The sequence below is a fragment of the Lontra canadensis genome, unplaced genomic scaffold (genome assembly GCF_010015895.1).
Source record: "Lontra canadensis isolate GAN:19392208 unplaced genomic scaffold, GSC_riverotter_1.0 scaffold42, whole genome shotgun sequence".
In the NCBI taxonomy this organism is placed as follows: Eukaryota; Metazoa; Chordata; class Mammalia; order Carnivora; family Mustelidae; genus Lontra; species Lontra canadensis.
This window is the reverse complement of record NW_022631036.1, coordinates 2865901-2885531: the sequence shown is the minus strand read 5'-3', so window position 1 is coordinate 2885531 and position 19631 is coordinate 2865901. Positions and strand designations below refer to the sequence as shown.

The window sequence follows — 19631 nt, the reverse complement described above, 5'->3', positions numbered from 1 at the left end:
AGGGACCATTTGTGAGGAGAGAAGGGCCACAGGGCTGAGCTATGAAAAGAGATGATCAAAACTGGTAGGCTGGTAATAGAGTCTGATTTGAACACAGACTTGAAGGAGGCGAGAGAGTCAATCAAGCAGATACGCAGAGGAAGAACGCCGTGCAGGCCAGGGGGGCAGGTACAGCAGAGGCCCCGAGATGGAGCAGGTCTGGCATGTCTGAGGAACAGAAAGGAGGCTGTAGTGCCTGGAATAAATGAGGAAGAGAGGAAATCGGAGCGGGAACAGGAGGCTAGATCACGCAGGGCCCTGACTACTACTGTGATGTGGGCTGTCACTGAATGGCAGGAGGGGGTCCTATCTTTCAGGATCAGTAAGGACGATGTGATGTGCCTGTGTATCAAAGGATCACTCTGACACCTTGTTAAGAATAGACTAGAAAAGGAGGGCAAAGGGAAAAGCTCCAGAGCAACTAGGAGGCTACCACAGTAATCCAGGCTAGAGAAGATGGCAGAGGGTGACAGAGGAGGATGTGGGGAGAAGCAGCCAGGTCCTGCATATACTTTGAAGTCTTCCTTCAAAATTTTCAAGGACTTCCTGAAAAACTACATGTGAGAGAAACCCAAAAGTTCTTGGCCTGAGTGACTGGAAGGATAAAGGTGCCACAAACTCTGATAAGGGTAAAGAACAGGTTGGGAGTTGACATGGCAATACACAGGTGGGAGTGGATAGGTCACCAAAGGAGCGAATGTAGGCAGAAAAGAGAGGAGAACCAAGGACTAGGGTAACAGCCTATGATTACAGTGAGTGACACATATAGTAAATGCATCATCTTTTCACTTTTCCACCGTAACTTTTCTTAAAGGATGTGATATGAGTCTATCAATTTTTAGATCTCCATCTGTTTTTCAGCTTCTAAATTCATTATTAGTGAATTAAATCATGTTAAAATATTTTTAAAGTTTTGAGAAACCTGGATGCCTGGGTCTCTCAGTCAGTTAAGCCTGTGCCTGAGGCTCAGGTCATGATCCCAGTGTCCTGGGATCAAGTCCCACATCAGTCTCCCTGCTCAGCGGGGAGCCTGCTTCTCCCTCTGCCTGCTGCTCCCCCTTCTTGTGCCCCCCCCGACATTAAATAAAATCTTTTTTTCAAAAAATTTTTTTAAGATTTTATTTATTTGACAGAGAGAGATTCAGCGAGAGAGGTAACACAAGCAGAGAGTGGGAAGGGGAGAAGCAGGCTCCCTGCTTAGCAGGGAGCCTGATGCAGGGCTCAATCCCAAGACCCTAGGATCATGACCTGAACTGAAGGCAGATGCTTAATGACTGAGCTACCCAGGCGCCCCAATAAATAAAATCTTTAAAAAAAACCCTAAAAAAGAAACCTAAAATCAAGAGAAATTTTCTCTTTATTCACAGTAGTCAAAGTTTAGAGACACAGTTTAAGAATCAACTTAATTTTGTAATGAAAGGAAAAAAAAGTGTAACACAAAATGGTAATATTTACCTGCAAGGATTAGTAGTAAAAACTGAAAATGGTACTCTTTGTCTGAATTCATTAGTGATGCTTTCAGCAAGTGGTGGTCTATAAAAACAATTTAGGTGGTTAGAATATATCTTTGAATTGTGTAATTTTTTTTATTGTTAGAAAAACCTAAACAAAACTTACCTTGGTAAGATGGAACCAAATCCCGGATCCTCTGGACCAGGTACAAACACAAAACGACTACTATAGCAAAATTCAACAAATTCATTAAAAAAAAAAAAAAAAATACTATAACACTATCCAACAGTCTAAAACCAAGTTATTGCCTTTAATTCAATAATGGATTTTTAATATTTTTTAAATTTCATGCATTTTAATAAATTACTAAAAATCTCCAGACTAACAGTGTCCAGTAGACCTTTTGGTAGTGATGGAAATGCCTGTATCTACACTGTCCAATTACTGAGTGCTTGAATTATGGCTAGTGTGAGTGAATTTTAAATTATATTTAATATAAATAATATAGTTTTAAATTTAAAGAGACACATGTGGCAAGTGACTATCATATTGAAGAGTGTAGCTATAGATACTTAATGTCACCAAGAAATTCAAAATATAGTTTAAAATATCACTCTTCCTTTTAATATTTTTCACTATAAATCTCTAGTACAGTATAACATATATTATCACAATGTAAGGATAATTTTCTCTCATAGCATACTAATTTTCTCAAATTTTTCTGCCATTCATTTCTTTTTTTTCTTTTTTATTTGACAGAGAGATTTCAAGTAGGCAGAGAGGCAGGCAGAGAGAGGGGGGGAAGCAGGCTCCCTGCTGAGCAGAGAGCCCAATGCAGGGCTCTATCCCAGGACCCTGAGATCATGACCCGAGCTGAAGGCAGAGGCTTTAACCCACTGAGCCACCCAGGCGCCCCTCTTCCATTCATTTCTTTTTTTTTTTTTTTAAGATTTTATTTATTTATTTGACAGAGATTACAAGTAGACAGAGAGGCAGGCAGAGAGAGAGGAGGAAGCAGGCTCCCTGCTGAGCAGAGAGCCCGATGTGGGACTCGATCCCAGGACCCCGAGATCATGACCCGAGCTGAAGGCAGAGGCCCAACCCACTGAGCCACCCAGGCGCCCCCCATTTATTTCTTAATAATCATGGATATCAAACTTAGAATTCATTTTTTGTTAAAAAAAAAAAAAAAAAACTTTAAAAAAATAGCAGTAGAAATATTACCTTTGGTGGATATTTGGATATTCACATATTATTTCTGCCAAAGTTTTTAAGGAATCTAAAATTTTAAAGGGATATAAAATTTAATTTGAATGCACATAAATATCAAATTATATTTGATTAGATACAATCCTACATCTTTTGAATGAAATTAAAATATTATAGATTACTTCTTATCGGTTTAGTTTATATAAAGGTAGAAACACTTATTCAGTAGAACTTCAATACCTTTCAAAGCTTGAACTTGATTTTTTCCATATGGTGCAGAGGAAAAATTACCACACAGTATAAAGCAGGTTGGAGGTGCTGGTGAATAACCTAAAAATAAGAGAATAAAATGAGTATCAGTTTCTGAGTCTAGAAATCAGACTAAAAACCCTTTAACTATGAGGGGTTTTTTTTATTTTGTTTTGCTTTTTATTTTTTTTTAAGATTTTATTTATTTATTTGACAGATCACAAGTAGGCAGAGAGGCAGGCAGAGAAAGAGGAGGAAGCAGGCTCCCTACTGAGCAGAGAGCCTGATGCGGGGCTCCATCCCAGGACCCTGGGATCATGACCTGAGCTGAAGGCAGAGGCTTTAAGCCACTGAGCCACCCAGGCACCCCTAACCATGAATTTTTAATAATAAAAACTTATAAGCTTAATAATAACTTATTTTAATAACTATTCTTTTTATTTTTTTTTAAGATTTTATTTATTTATTTGACTGACAGAGATCTCAAGCAGGCAGAGAGGCAGACAAAGAGAGAGGAGGAAGCAGGCTCCCTGCTGAGCAGAGAGCCTGGTGCAGGCTCCATCCCAAGACCCTGGGATCATGACCTAAGCCAAAGGCAGAGTCTTTAACCCACTGAGCCACCCAGGCGCCCCAACAACTATTATTTTTAAACAATTGTAGCAATGCTGCCCATTTATTGAGGACTTACTATATGCCAGGCCCTGCAAGGGCTTGATTTTCACAACCTCCCTATAAGCTAAGAGAGAGATTAAGTAACCTGCCCAAGGTCTCAGGCTGCAATTTAAATCCACTTCTGTCAGACTCCAAGGCCCAAACTCTTATCCATTCTTATACTATACTTAGGACTAATTCTTATTTTTCATGATTACACACACACAGGGTAATTTTTCAAATGTAAAAACTTAAGTCTTTAAGGTGGTCTCATTTAAAATAGCTCACTGCTAAATCAACATTTACAAGAAAATAGACTACTCAAAAAGATACTTTTTTTAACAATTTAGTGTTAGGACATAACCCCTTGTACTGAGTTCAAAAGAGTAGAAAAGAATGGCACCTACCAGAAAACATGGTGTGAAGTTTGCCCAACACTTCTCCTTGGTCTAACCAAACATCAGATATAAACACAAACATGGCATCTTTATTCTCTTCTTCTAGTTGTTTTAGTTTTGCAGAAATCTTCACAGATGTATTAGAAGGCCCTCCAAAAAAATTCACATTTCCATAGTATGCCCTAGGTAATTATGATACAATATTAGCCTCTAGCCTGTTTTCTGTTGGAGATGTTTTTCTTTTTCTTTTTTTAAGATTTTATGTGTAAGTAATCTCTACAGATCAAGAGTCGCATGCTCCACTGACCAAGGCAGCCAGGTGCCCCTTTTTGGATGTTTCTCTAATAATTTTACAATTTTAGCTTCTTTCTATTTCTAATGAGGTTATTTTCCCCCTCAGTGTACATAATACCATGAAAATACACTATTTGTAACACTTGAAAAGCAAACAAGTTTATTTAAATGTCCTAAAATAAGAAATACAAAAACAGTAAAAAAATACTTAATAGGTTATACCTGAGTCTTTTAAAACTGACTAAAGCAAATATTTTAAAATAAATAATTAGCAGGTGGGGAGCCTCCCTGTAGCAAACAAAACAAGGCTTTAGAGTAACATGAAAATTATCTTCCTCTATTACCCTCTTATTTCAGTTGAACTTCTCGTCAACCCTATAGATAAGAGAGACAGGAAGACTAGAAATCTTTCGCATAAAAAGCCAAGGCATGGAAATAAGACTGCAAGTCATCAGGAATCAACGTGCTAGTTTTCAGTTACATACACAGCCTAGTCTGCTAACTCTCACTGTCTATTACTCTTTGCATCTGACACAAAGCCTGAGCCCTTGTAATAACTGAGATATGATATCCTATCTGACATTCACTATTGTCACAATTCCAAAATTCCCATAGAACTGCAGTCAAACATCTTATACCTAGTAGTACTAGAAGGTTCCGTGGGTGGAAATCCGAAGGCATTGACATGAAACACCTGATCTTCAAACCAACCTGAAAAAAGATAAGTAATAAATCACTTTTATTTGTCCAATTATTCTTGTTTGAGAGGAAGAAACTGTGGAACACAAAGCAAATGCTAAACTTTTGTCTCACCCTCTGTCAACTAACTATAGAATTTGCCAGTCCCATCAAGCTACATGACAGCTTCAGAGCCCAAGAGAGTCTAGTTCTATATTTAAAAAGTTATGAAACAGAAATAGATTCAGATGTAAAACTTCCCACTTCTTAACTTCACAATAGATGTTAGAGTACAGAGAGATAAGGTACAAAGATTAGGAAATGCTTCATTTTATGACGCTATATAAAATCTGGGTTTTTTTTTCAACTTTATTAAGATGTAATTCACATGTCATTACACTTTACCCTTTAAAGTATATAATTCAGTGTTTTTTTTAGTATATTCACAAGTTGTACAAGCATCACCACTGATTTTGGAATATTTTTATCACCCCAAAAATAAACTCGAGGCCCATTTACCACTCTGAGAGTTATTTAATGTTGTCAAAAGTATGCACTCATAAGCAATATTCTCCCAAATTATACCATGTTAATATATTTTAACCAATGTAGAAATGCTTTTATGGTAGCATGAGGAGGACAGGAAAAAAGCATACTGACTTACCTTCTGCTAAGACAAAGCATGACTCAGTGTACAAGCCACTGTGGAACTGGTACACAACAGTTGAGGAAAATATTTCTGTGACTGAGGTGATGATAAAGTCAATAAACATTCTGGGCCCAAAGGCATATCTAAACAATAAATTCAAAGTCCTCATACTTGAAACTGTGAATAGATGACAGCTTAAAAAATTTTAGGTTTAAATGCCCCATGTCTGATTCTAACACATAGTTTGGTAATAGTGACAGTATGGATCATTCTTAGCATGTTCTAAACTTCCTCGGTGATTTTTTTGGATTCTCCAAATAAGAGTGAATTAAAGATTTTCTTGTCTCTGGCCAGGATTAGGTCTTGATTGCTACGTCATTGCCATATGTAAGTTACAGTGGGAACCCAAACAGGTTAACTTGAGAATGATATATAATCAATATCCCCAATTCATGTAACAAAGATTAAAAAAAATAAAAATGAAGGGGCACCTGGATGGCTCAGTTGATTAAACATCTGCTTTCGGCTCAGGTCATGATCCCAGGGTCCTGGGATTGAGTTCCACACTGGGCTTCCTGCTCAGGGAGGAGTGTGCTTCTCCCTCTCCCTCTGCCCTTCCTCCTTCCTCATGATCTCTCTCTCTCTCAAATAAATAAAAGTCTTTTAAAAATTTTTTAAAATGATCATCAATCTCAATAAAGAAAACCTTAAGTCAAATAAATAAATAAATAAATGAAGGATATAGCTTTACTAAGATCCAGTTGTACTGTTCCTGTAGGATCTTCCAGAAAAAATTTTCCCTGAAAAAGTTAAAAGAAGTATGTCCACATTTACGTAAAAATAAATACTAGGTCAAAATAATTAAAATACAACATTGACAACAGAACATAGTAGAGTACAGTGGATTTTTAAAAACGAGCAATTCCTGGTCTAGGCATTTCCATTTGCTAGTCTGGTCGCCTCAGATTCATCACCTGACAGCCTCTCCCAGGTATGCGGAAACCACTGCAAATTCAGCGAGGGCAAGAGGAGCGCTGGCAGGCTGCCCAGCGGGCCTCACCAGGTACCTCCTCCTGAGAGAGTCAACACTGTCTCTCCCTGAGGGACCAGGATGTGGTCTGCAGCCCTGCTTGTTCACAACCTCTATCCTCTCAGCTCAACCAGAGATCACTGGGGACTACTTTTGAACCACGCTAACGGGTGGCCTATATGAGACACTCCTTCCTGATGTCTCCTCAGGAAGCTGAACAGGGAGGCAAAAGCTACTTGCTAACAGAGGAAGGAGTCTTCCAGGAGTGTGGCCCTGTACCACACTTACAGGAGTGTGGCCCTGTACCTCTGCAGGAACGCTATAGTAACTGGCACTTCATCGGTCCTGAGGCTGAAAACAATAGTCGGATGCTTACTAAGTTTAACTCACCTCTTTTAACTGGGTTATCATTCCAAGAACAATCACATCTCCAATTTTGGTCGTACTGCCCAAGAGGGTTTCTACTGTCTTAAGCTTAAAGTAAGACAAAAAAAATTCTTAAAGTTTTTTGAAGAAACCAATCTTTTTATAAATAAGAAAGTTTTGAATGCAAATTTTAGTATTTATACCTACTTAACAGTAGAAAATCAAATAAAACTCAGAAAATAGAATTTATCCTATAAAAAGCTAAAATACCAACTCAGGCACTTAACAATTACTCAAGTGTCATGCCATATTACAGCAGGTTTCCCCTTATCCACAGTTTCACTTTCTGTGATTTCAGTTACCGTCTGTCAACTGTGGCCCAGGAGCACATGGTCCTCCTTCTGATGAATTGTCAGAAGGTGACTAGTCCTCTAAAGTTACATCATAATGTTTACATCATTCGCCTCACTTTATCTCAACATGTAGGCATTTTATCATCTCACATCATCACAAGAAGGGTGAGTACAGTACAATAAGATATTTTCACAGAGACCACATTCACATAATTATTACAGTATATTGTTATAATTGTTCTGTTTTGTTAATTATTGTTGTGAATCTCTTCCTATGCCTAATTTATGAGTTAAGCTTTATCACAGATGTATGTGTAGGAAAAAAACAAGGTACATACAGGCTGTGGTACTATCTGTGGTTTGAGGCATCCACTGGGAGTCTTAGAACATTTTATCCATGGATAGAGAGAAACTACTATATTCTGAATAATGATAAAGTGCATTTACCTTTAAAATGTAGAAAAGAATTTTATTTATTTAACTAGTACCTCTTGCAAATTAGAAGGCTATTAAAAAAGTTATATTAGTATTGTGAAAGGTTGTCACTATTATTTACATTCTCAATATGACCATTATATTTTTAACATTAGGTTAAAGGCAGTAACAATTAGGATACTATTTTTTTTTTTTAAATCCTTTCTGAGGCACCTGGGTGTCTCAGTTGGTTAAGCATCCGACTCTTGATTTTGGCTCAGGTCATGATCTCTGAGTTTTGAGATCCGTGCTGGGCATGGACGTTTTAAGATTCTCTCTCTCACTCTCAATCTTGCAGAACAAACTGAGGGTTGCTGGAGGTCGGAGAGTCGGGAGAGGGGGGTGGGGTTATGGACATTGGGGAGGGTATGTGCTATGATGGGTGCTGTGAAGTGTGTAAACCTGGAGATTCAGAGACTGGTACCCCTGGGGCTAAAAATACTAAAATACTAAATACTTTATAAAAAATTTTTATAAATATAAAAATACATTATATGTTTATAAAAAAGTTTTAAATTAAAAAAAAAAAGATTCTCTCTCTCTTTCCACCTCCCTCTGCCCCTCCCCTCCATGCCCTCTCCCTCCTTAAGCAGGGCGGGGCGGGGGGGAACCTTCCTGATGCCTTTCTTTTCTTTTTTTTCTGAAGATTTATTTATTTATTTGAGAGAGTGGGAAGGAGAGAGAGACTGAGGGAGGGAGAGGCAGAGGGAGAGGGAGAGAGTCCCAAGCAGACTCCATGCTGAGCTAAGCCCAGAGCCCAATAGGGGGCTGGACCCCACAACCCTGACAGTGACTATGTATGTTGCTGGAATGAAAGGGAACAAAGGGTATAGGAGTTTAAAAGTGGGAGGAGTGCGTGTGACAGAAAACATTCTCCCTCTCACCTCCTCCTCAGGCCCCATCACCCTTGTGGCCTGTCTGTGCTATCTCATTTATCTTGTAATTGTTATTTCCTTACTGCCTTAAGTAAACTTTTCACTTTAAGGGATAGAGCACGTTTTAGCTAAGTGTGTTGTGGTCACTAGAGGGATGGGCTGGAACAAAGACCAGGATTTTGGAGTCTGAGTGAGGGGAGAAAGTTAATGTTGATAGTTGATCAGAAAGCCAATGTCATATCCAGCAAATAGACCAAGAGGGCTAGGGATCTGTGTTAGTAGCCAGAGATGGTCTGGGAGCTACCATCGTCTCAGGGCCTGTCCCAAAGACGGGAGTGGTAGCTTCTATTAGAGATTTGTAGGACCCAGGACCCAGGGCATGGACTTTATTAACAGTGAGCATGCACAGGTCAGTTAGTTGGTTAAACAGTTACCAGTGATTCATTTTCATTTAAATTTTAATAAATTAGAATTAAGCAACAAATATTTAACTTGTATAGTTATACCCCCTAAACAACTAGGGTAATGTTCTAACCTGGAATTTGCTTCCGGTTTCATCAGGGTAAGAACCTATCACTGGAGGAGTAAATAATTCATGTCTGTGGGTCCTCTATAAAAAAAGAAAGATTCACATGAATTACTGAATCATACATTTTAAACTAAAATTCATCAAAATAAAATTTTAAAATTCATTAAAGTAATACTCTGACAAAACACTGTCCTTAAACTAATGTTACTACTGCCTATTCTCAACAAATCTGAAAGCCCACATATTTTAATATACATATACTTAGCAATGTAATTTTGAAATTTAAAAAGTATTTAATTTTTTTTTTTTTTTTTTTTTTTTAAAGAAAAAGCTCTATTTGTACAGCTGGCAGCAGTGCACTCTCGGCTGAGGATATAAGGACAACAAACCAAGTGCCTTCCTGAGGGCACGGGGTTTGTGAGAGAGAAAAGTCAAGGGCCACCATACAACAAAGGACCCCAGGCAGAAGGGGGGCACTTATTGAGACCATAATGATAAATAAGACTTTGCTAGTAAGAAACCAAAAGAGGCTGAGATAAGACATTTCAGGAAGAGGAAGGGATGTGTCACAAGAAAGAATTACAAGAGTAAAAGAGTACTTGGAAGTGATGCCAAGTTTAGGAGAGTTAGCTCATGAGGTGTACAAAGCAGTGTCAGACAAGGTAGGAGATGAGCTGGAACCTCTGTTTGGGGAACCATCCCCCCACCCCACTGTGGTCCATGTAGTTTAGGCAGGGCTGGTGTCCCCTCCCCTTCCTATAAACTGGCCACTAAGGCCTAATCAATCAAAGTACACCACCCCTTAGCCAGTGAATGGTTCAGGGTTGACCAACTGCCTTAAGCTAAGAGCTGCTAAGAAACTGTTGCTAGAACTACTGGAAGAGGGGAGCTCCCTCTCCAAGTGCTGCTGAGGCTACAGCGGCCTCTGTCATCTCATTGGGAGAACTTGTTTGAAAGTAAAATCAATTTTTAAAAATTGCTGGGTAATGGAAAGAGGTAGATCTCTCATGATGTGTGAGATCCTGGACCCAGCCATGCTTGAAACTGGTGGACCTCTAGACCTCTCCAAAGGCCAATAAATGCCTCTTTCTGTTTTAGTCAGTTTGAGTTTCTGTAATCTCCAATAAAAGAGCCCTGACAGTATGGACTTTCTATGCCAAGCCAGGAAGTTTTTGTATAGACATTGGAAAACAAAGATATTGAAAGTGGGATAAAAATAAAATCAGATTTGCTTTCAGAGAGATAACTGCAATAAATATGTGAATGGACTAAAATTCAACCCTTTTCACAGATAAGAATAAATGAGGCTCAGAAGGGTTAAGTCACACACCCAAAATAATAAAATAGGCTTTAAAATATAATTTTTAAGGGGTGACTGGGTGGCTCAGTCTGTTAAGTGTCTGACTCTTGATTTCAGCTCAGGTCATGATCTCAAGGGTCGTGAGATAGAGTGCAGAAAGGAAAAAGAAATGCAGTATCTACTTGAGCATCTTGTCTATGGAAAGCACTGTGCCAAATGTGGCAAAGAAAATAAAAAAGGAGTGTCTGATAACAGGGGTAAACACCCCAAATGCAAGGCAGGGCTAACTCTAGTAAATGCTGTAGGAGACATACTGACATAGTCACTGGTTTAAAGCAGGAAGAGACTGCATCCAATTGATCACAAAGAGGTTCAGAAAAGAGGAGGAATTTAAGAAGGCCCTTCCAGAATTAGGAAGGTTTCAGCAGAACAGAAAAGAAGGAAGAGCAATCCAGAGAGTGAATAGTATAAGCAAAGTTACAGAAGAAGAAATGAACAATAATTCTGTATTTGCTTCTTTATTCCAGCACAGAGGAACTTTTAGAGGAAAAGTAGAGAGCTGGCCAAAAAGATGCAGCGGGAGGATCTCAACCACTAAGTATAATCCATATTTCATTCAATAGGCAGTAAGCCTCTCTTTCAGAAGACTTCTGTGCAAAATCATGACAATACCAGAGCTTCATGTCAGGAAGACTGATCTGACAACATGATGTAGGTGATGGAAGCAGGAGAGAATAGGCATCCCTCGTGCTCACCCTCTTCATCCTTTTTCAGGGATTCCTCCCACTGCCCATCCTCTCCTTGAAATCTTCTGCTTCCGCCATCTAACACCATCCTGGCCTGGCTCCCCAGTTCTCCGCTCTTCCCTTTTGCCACTGCCTCCCCATGGCTGCCTCTCTTTCTCAGAGGGTCTACTACTCTACTCCATCTCCCCCTCTCCTTTGCAGATCCCCCTAAATCTCTCTGTCTGCCCAGACCTCTTTCTTCAGCTCTAGGTATGCTTTTCACCTGATATCCCACTGGTAACTTTAACTCCAATGTTTGAAACAGAACCTGAGTCATCTGCATCATCTTCCCCAAACATTCCCTTTTTCTTATTTGCTAACATATTATTCCACTGTCCTACTCTCTTGGACTCACTACCTTAATCATGTGAGTCTTCGCTCTTTCCCTTCTTCTTCACATCCACTCAGTCACCATGAATAATGGCTTCCACTGCTCTGGTGCGGTCCCCTGTCTACAACCCTTGCCACTTCTTCTCCCCATAGCTGTCATTCCTAGCAAGACTAATACAATGGACTCCCTAAAGTCTTCTCTCACATTCTTAATTCATCCCAAAATCTGCTCGGAGAGAAGTGCTCACAAAACCCAACTGTGACTGGGTCTCTCTCTGATATTCCAAGGTTCCTTGTATCGAAAAACCAGAGTCCCAGCTGCCAAGAGTGGCATCCAAGGTGCTCCCACGATCTGGCTCCCACTTGCTTTCCAAACCTATCTATCTCATACTATTTCATCTTCTTCATGAGCCTTCTTCTACACACAGAACGGACCACCTTCTCATCATTTCTGGCAGACTCCACTCTTTCCCTCTGCTGTCTTTCTTCACACCGTTACCACCACCTTTTCACCCTTTCCACGAGATCAAATAGGCAAGGCCCATGTCAAATGCCTTCATTTCCCTGAAAGCTTCTCTGCTGTTCCCAAAGAATATATTCTGCTTGTATCTCTTTTACAGCACATACAAAATTCCACTTTATATTTTGTTCATGCAAATGTCTTTAAAGTCACAGACTGGAAGCTGCTAGAAGCTAGTATAGTGCTGTAGGCAAAGGTTGGGCTCCCGTGTCGGACACACTGGATTCAAATCCTGTCTATACTTACTATATGTGATCTTCGGTCAAATTTCTAAATTTATCTAAGTCTCAGTTCTTCATCTGTAAAATGAGGATAATAGTGGGGCACCTCGGTGGCTCCGTTGGCTAAGCGTCTGCCTTTGGCTCAGGTCATGATCCAGATTAGCCCCACTTCTCCCTCTGCCTCTGCCCACCCTCCCCCCACCCCCTTGTGCTCACTCACTCTCTCTCAAATAAATAATATTTTTTGTAAATAATGGGAAAATGAGGTTAATAGCATCTATACATACACTGACATTGCAATGATTATAAGAGATAAGTATGTCCATAACATGCTAAACACAGTGCTCGGCGCATTAAAAGTGGATAATAAATGATAGCTGCTATTTTTATCATCACAAAAACAATTGTTTTTATTTCTGTATCCCCCACATGTTTTCAAACCTAGAGAGTTCAGTAAGAGCCTATTGGAGGACAAGCACTGGACTACAAAATTCCATCCTTTAATTAACACTGAGTCTTACCTAAGCTTCAACAGTCTCATTTTCCCCTCTCAGCTTACCTGATGCAAAATGGTGTATCGTTCACGAAACAGCTCTGCTTTATCTCTCGCTGTTCCAAATAAATTTGGGGCAGGGTGGTTGGTCATTAATAGACTAGAAAAAAAGAAATGCCTATTTATAACTATCACAATACACAAAGGTGGGCCAAAAATGAATCATGGACTATATGCCTTCTGAAAAAAATGTACATCTGAACACGTAACATTAGCTTAAAATCAATAGATGTTATACTTACGGAAGAAATTTTTTTCTTTCTGAACTGTACACAAAGCGTGGAATATCAAATGCTCCTATGATATTGAAAATATGTTCTCTGAAAAACAGTCCACAAAAACAAACTTGATTTACTAAAACATAAGAATCTTAGGTGAGCATGAAAACTTGTATTATAATCTTATGGTATACGAATGTACTTTCCACAGGTCATATACAAAATTTCTTGGAGTCTCATAATACGGGGATAAAATTTTCCTCTCAGAGACAAGAAAGTATTGCCAACACTCTCAGGCAAAAATAATAATCATAATAATAATCAAGTTAACTTCTAATTAAGAATGTCACCTATTGGGGCGCCTGGGTGGCTCAGTGGGTTAAGCCGCTGCCTTCGGCTCGGGTCATGATCTCAGTCCTGGGATCGAGCCCCACATTGGGCTCTCTGCTCAGCGGAAAGCCTGCTTCCTCCTCTCTCTCTGCCTGCCTCTCTGCCTGCTTGTGATCTCTCTCTGTCAAATAAATAAATAAAATCTTTAAAAAAAAAAAAAAAAGAATGTCACCTATTGGGGTGCCTGGGTGGCTCAGTGGGTTAAATTATTAAATATTATTTAAAAATATGATTCATTTCCAACAAGTTTTTAATCCAAAATATTATGCAAAAGTGTCCCAGAAACCAGGTATAAAATAGAAAAGAACCCTCAAAATACTGGCCATATCCTTGACACAGTGTTAGAGAAAGAAATTCAACAAAATAATTTACTTTCAGACATTGTTAATAAGTAACCATGTTTGAACCAAATTTTTAAAAAATTCACAGCACTATTGCATAAATATTCCAATCTAACAAATCTTCCCTAAAATTTTATCTATTTATCTCCCAGACTGAATATGGTCAAAAATGTCCTTGCTACTCTGGTGGTAACATCTAGTAGAGACAGCAGACAACCAGTGGACTTGAAGAAAACCTAGATTCCACATACTGTTCCACCATTTTTAGTGGGTCAGTCTTGACAGGTTATTTGACTTCTCATGCCACTTCTTCATCTATAAAAATGAAAGCCTCTCTTATGCTATAATATAATAATTTCCTGACAATTGAAGTTGCAAAGATTGTTCACCATTCAGTCCCACTGGACCTCTGTATTGGCTAATTGTGGCATATAAAGAGCTAGAAAGAAACAACGGTTAACTTTAATGCGTACTTATGATTATAATCTTTCCACTTCGATATAGTCATTTTGAATTTCTACTGATGGCTTTAGGGGTATGTCATCATACCCTAGTATCTTAAATAATGAGTCTGCAAGGTTAAAATTAAAATTCCTGGGGCACCTGGATGGCTCAGTGGGTTAAAGCCTCTGCCTTCGGCTCAGGACATGATCCCAGGGTCCTGGGATCGAGCCCCACATTGGGCTCTCTGCTCTGCAGGGACCTTGCTTCCTCCTCTCTCTCTCTGCTTGCCTCTCTGCCTACTTGTGATCTCTGTCTGTCAAATAAATAAATAAAATCTTAAAAAAAAAAAATTCCTCAATTTCTCAGGGCACCTGGGTGGTAGCTCAGTCTAAGCGTCTACCTTCGGCTCAGGTCATGATCTCAGCATCCTGGGATCAAGCCCCATATGGGGCTCCCTGCTCAGTGGGGAGTCTACTTCTCCCTCTGCCTCTGCCTGCCTCTCCCCCTACTTGTACTCTCTCTCTCTTTCTGTCAAATAAATAAAATCTTTTAAATAAATAAATAAATAATATTCCTCAATTTCTCTATTTTCTTAGCAGCTCTAATACGGTAATGACTCCTGTCAATGATCCCCATTGCCTGAAAGAAGGAAAAAAACTATTAAAGTTAATACTCTCTGTCCATTTTTCCAGTTGTTTTCCTCCCAGTTAAACCCTGTGAATTTGGAAAGAAGTATCCTATTCAAAAGAGGAAAAGAAAGAGGGACACCTGGGGGCGCCTGGGTGGCTCAGTTGGTTAAGCCACTGCCTTCCGCTCATGTCGTGGTGCCGGAGTCCCAGGATCGAGTCCCACATTGGGCTCCCAGCTCCACTGGGAGTCTGCTTTCCCTCTGACCTTCTCCCCTCTCATGCTCTCTCTCTCTCTCTCAAATAAATAAATAAAAATCTTTTAAAAAAAAAGAGGGACACCTGGAAATGAAACCCAAGAAAATTATTCCCATATAAATTCCTAAGTTATCATAGCATGAGTTAGTGGAAAGTATCATAAACTACGGCTCTACCCTCTCTGCCATTGACCATGCGACCCAACATAAGCTGCTGAACTTCTCTGGACCCCGCACTTTCCTAAGAGCAAAAGCAAAGTATACTTCTGAAAATTCAGTTTATTGGAAGCATACAGAATATAAACTCAGATCCAATGGGTAGTGGCAAAAGTTACTAATGGTATAAACAACACTGTAATCTCAAATCTCCAGGAAAAAATAGTAAAGATGAGTCACTTAATGGGGTTTATAATGCAAGCTATCACTTAAAAGGAAAACACTAAGAGTGCTCGCTTCAGCAGCACATATACTAAAATTGGAACGATACAGAGAAGATTAGCATGGCCGCTGCGCAAGGATGATATGCAAATTTGTGACACATTCCATATTTTTATCATATGATCTCACTGATACGAGGAATTTGAGAAACAAGACAAAGGATCATAGGGAAAGGGAGGGGAAAATGAAACAAGATGAAACCAGAGAGGGAGACAAGCCATAAGAGACCCTTAATTTCAGGAAACAAACAAGGTTGCTCGAGTAGAGGGGCAAGGAGGGATGGGCTGGGTTATGGACACTGGGGAGGGTATGTGCTATGGTGAGTGCTGTGAATTAAGACTGATGAATCACAGACCTCTACCCCTGAGAAAAATAATACATTATATGTTAATTTTTAAAAAAAGGAAAGAAAGAAAGACTCAGAAATAACCACTGTAGAAAGGCTGATCACTAATTCTTTCCCCAAGAAAATCATTTAAAATAAGCACTTCATATTGCCAGCAGGGGGGAAGTTCATTTTATCCACATACATAGTTTCATCTACAGACTGACTGCATTCTTGGACCGCCGCTTCCACCACTGACCGTTCAATCATGTTTGATGACACTGAAAAGAGAATTTCAAAGTTCAATTTTAGAAACAGGCATAAAAATTACTTATTTCCACAGATAGCTCTTTTCCTAAAAGTAATCTGCAAAGACTAACCCTGAGATTCTCATTACATAGTTTTTAGGACAAAAAAAGGGTTAGGTCAGAACAATAAGAGAAGCCATATCTCAAAAACCTTCATCTTTTTACACTCAAATACACTTGTAATATCCTAATACATAGCCAAATGCCTTACTTTTCTAAAGACTGTCTAATAATATAAATTCAGTTGTATAAACACTTACAGAAGTCTTTATATGCAAGGTTAGTTGCATTAGTAGAACTTTCCAGCACCAATGCTATGTTTCCACAGGCATGATAGTAACAGATATAACAGCTACCACTTATTAAGCCCTTACTAAATGTGTGACACTATGCTCAGTACTTCACAAGCCTTATGCCATTAGATTAGATATCCTTACAGATAGGTTGTTGTTCATATGCTAATATCTTAAAGGGGAGGAAGTACAACTTTGAGAGACTGAATAAATTCCCCAAGAACACAGCTAGAAAGTATAGATGGCCAGCCTGATTCCAGAGTGGACACCCTTGAACAATTTGTTATGTTCTCAGGTAAGACACTATGCGCCATCTTAAAGGAATATATACTACTTTCTCATAAGTAATAATTTCTAAATTTTCAACTATAAAGCAGTTTTTAAAAGCAAAGGTATATTTAAAATTCTGCCTTTACAACTGAAAATAAGACGTAACAGTAATTTCTTATCTATCATGGAATGTATGTCTTCCTACATAATCGAAGAAACTAGATCAATATAATGCCTGAGAGCAAGCCACACTTGCTTCTGTCCCTCAGTGTTCTAGAAACACTGGATGTTTGCACCTAGAAGAAGAGCATTCCTCCTTTGTAGGTCCATGTTTGTGGTAAAAGTTTAAATATTTAATAAAAAGATCCCTTGAGAAAGACTGAAGCCAGAAGGGAGAATTAGCCCTGCTCACTTATTCTTTTTCCCCGCCCAAATTTTTAGGAGTTCCAAACCGAAATAAGACAAAGTAGTAGGGGGATGCCTGAGTGGCTCAGTCAGTTAAGCGTCTGCCTTTGGCTCAGGTCATGATCCACATCAGGCTGCTTCTCCCTCTGCCTGCCTTTCCCCTTGTTTATGCTTGCGCTCTTTCTTGCTCTCTGACAAATAAATAAATAAAATCTTAAAAAAAAAAAAAAGAAAAAGTAGTAGGTATGCAGAGAGACAAAAGTGACTGTAAGGATCAGATCAAAATCAGAAGTCAAGTGCAGGACAGCTAGCCATGACAGCTCCATGAAAGGAAAGAACTTTAAGAGTCTCTGGGGAAAGTCCTGAAGTTGCAATGGAACTAGAAGTTATCCCTTGGGAAGAAGTGCTAGCATGGGTATGTCTCATAACCCTGTAATATCTTCATATGGAATCCTCAACTTCCGCTGAAATCTATAAATGCAATCGAGGATATAGAACTATATTAACAATTTAAGAGCTATCAGATAATGTCACTTACACGGTTGCTTTTCAACAGCATCGATGATCTTTTCCAGTGCATCTTCAAGCTCTACTTCACTGATAGACTCAAGAGCTTCTGTGAGGTACTTAATGGCTTCCCTGAATGGAAAGAAAAGATATGGCAGGCCACTGGTCACCGAGGCTCAAAGTTTTATACCCAGAACTGACAAACACTCATCAATGTGGCATTGAAACTAAAATCTATTCACTCTTCACTGCAAGCAGTGCTCACCTCTCCACTCCTTTCTGAACAAATTCTTCCATTTCTCCCCAGCCAACATAACCATTTTTAAAGCCCCAAATCACATCTTTTTTGAGGAAGGCTTCCTAGACCAGCCCTGCCTGCTGCAACCTCCCCTCCCTTATGAATTGTTAAAATTCCTATACACCTCAGATCTGACACATCACAATAGCTTTGTACCAGTTATCGCCTTACATTTAAGGCAGGACTTCATTTGCTTCAATGTCCTGAACATAACAGACACTTAAGTATACATTTATTGGTTTGCTGATGCATTTACTTAAAGTAAATTTTAGTAATTTCATTATTGTTTTCAATATTAAAATTAGAAAATTAGACTAGAAAAAAAACTATATGAATATAGTCACAGAAGCAACACTCATTGAAATCTCAAGAATCCCTCTGCTCCAAAAGAACCCAGTAAGACCGAACTTTCAAAAAAAAAAAAAAAAATCCACACGAATCCCTGATTTAAATACCTATAGGGCTCAGAATGAACACTGTATAAACAATCAACTAATTGCATGCCATTCTGTTTGTAGCATACAACTTCACACTTAACGTTATTGTTATTGTTATTGTTATTGTTATAGTCATCACACTAATTGTTCTTAACTTGGGTTGCTCAGCGATTCTTTCAAGTGTGGGTATCACAACTCTCCAATTTATCATGGGTGATGCTCCTTGGACACTAGAACTGTGCCATCCTCTGGCAGAGTGACAAGCATCCTGAAGGTGGTCCACAGGTATTTGGTGAGTCCCGAAAATCACACACATTTTGGGTGAATGGTGGGACAGCTCTTAGGATACAGGATCTGGCCCCTGCCAAATCTCCTTAGGCTCCTCCAGTGCTCTCCTGCCTCAGGGCCTTTATATGGTCATTTTTCCCCGCTCTTTTCTTCACCTACTCAAGTCCTGTTCATCCTTGAACAGTCAGCTCAAACCACTTCTTTAATGAAGTCCTTCTTTAATTCTAGAGTAGTTACAATGTTATACATTATCAGAGCACTTCTTTCTTGGGATCCTTTTCACAACTGAAACTAAATAACTATGAACTACTTAATATCCATGGTAGACAGAATTCTAAAACAACCCCTAATAATCCATGCCTCCTGGTATTCATAACCATGTGTAGCCCTTCGCCTTGAGTATGGGCTGGACCTAGTAACTTGCTTCTAACAATAGACTATAGTAAAAGTAATGGAGCATTTTCCTGTACTGTAATTTTAAAAGTAAAATTTTTTAAAACAAGGTATTACTTCCTTGATTAGGTTGGAGAAGACTGCGACTTCTGACTTACTCTTTCTTTTGCTGGCTTTGATGAAGGAAGCTGCCATGTTGGAGAGGACCACATGGCAAGGAACTGAGGGTGGCCTCCAACCAACAGCTAGCAAGGACTGAGGCCCCAAGTCCAAGAGTGCTGGCAGAACTGAATCCTGCCAACCACTGAATGAACTTGGAAGCAAATCCTGCCCAACAGACATTTGAGATGACCCCATCTTGACTGCAGCTTTATGGTGGCTCAGTGGGTTAAAGCCTCTGCCTTCCGCTCAGGTCATGATCCCAGGGTCCTGGGATTG

General features: G+C 39.3%; 1 protein-coding gene and 1 non-coding gene across 4 annotated transcripts in view; one reads left to right on the top strand and one right to left on the bottom strand.

Moving 5' to 3' along the window:
• POLE2 (DNA polymerase epsilon 2, accessory subunit) overlaps positions 1–19631 on the bottom strand; it is a 29425-nt gene that overhangs the window by 7982 nt on the left and 1812 nt on the right. The window contains exons 2-15 of one of the 3 annotated variants that reach the window (XM_032871182.1): positions 17809–17909; positions 16200–16275; positions 13198–13275; positions 12962–13055; positions 9253–9327; positions 7040–7123; positions 6363–6419; positions 5635–5683; positions 4931–5003; positions 4008–4180; positions 2941–3030; positions 2716–2770; positions 1657–1716; positions 1495–1572 (exon numbers count right to left, since the gene is read on the bottom strand). In XM_032871182.1, coding sequence (XP_032727073.1) covers positions 1495–1572; positions 1657–1716; positions 2716–2770; positions 2941–3030; positions 4008–4180; positions 4931–5003; positions 5635–5683; positions 6363–6419; positions 7040–7123; positions 9253–9327; positions 12962–13055; positions 13198–13275; positions 16200–16275; positions 17809–17909 — 1143 coding nt within the window. The remainder of the gene's footprint in view (positions 1–1494; positions 1573–1656; positions 1717–2715; positions 2771–2940; positions 3031–4007; positions 4181–4930; positions 5004–5634; positions 5684–6362; positions 6420–7039; positions 7124–9252; positions 9328–12961; positions 13056–13197; positions 13276–16199; positions 16276–17808; positions 17910–19631) is intronic. The other 2 variants (XM_032871183.1, XM_032871184.1) reach the window with 2 other exon arrangements.
• LOC116875694 lies at positions 15677–15783 on the top strand. Its single transcript, XR_004384248.1, has one exon. It is a non-coding gene; the product is annotated as a U6 spliceosomal RNA (small nuclear RNA).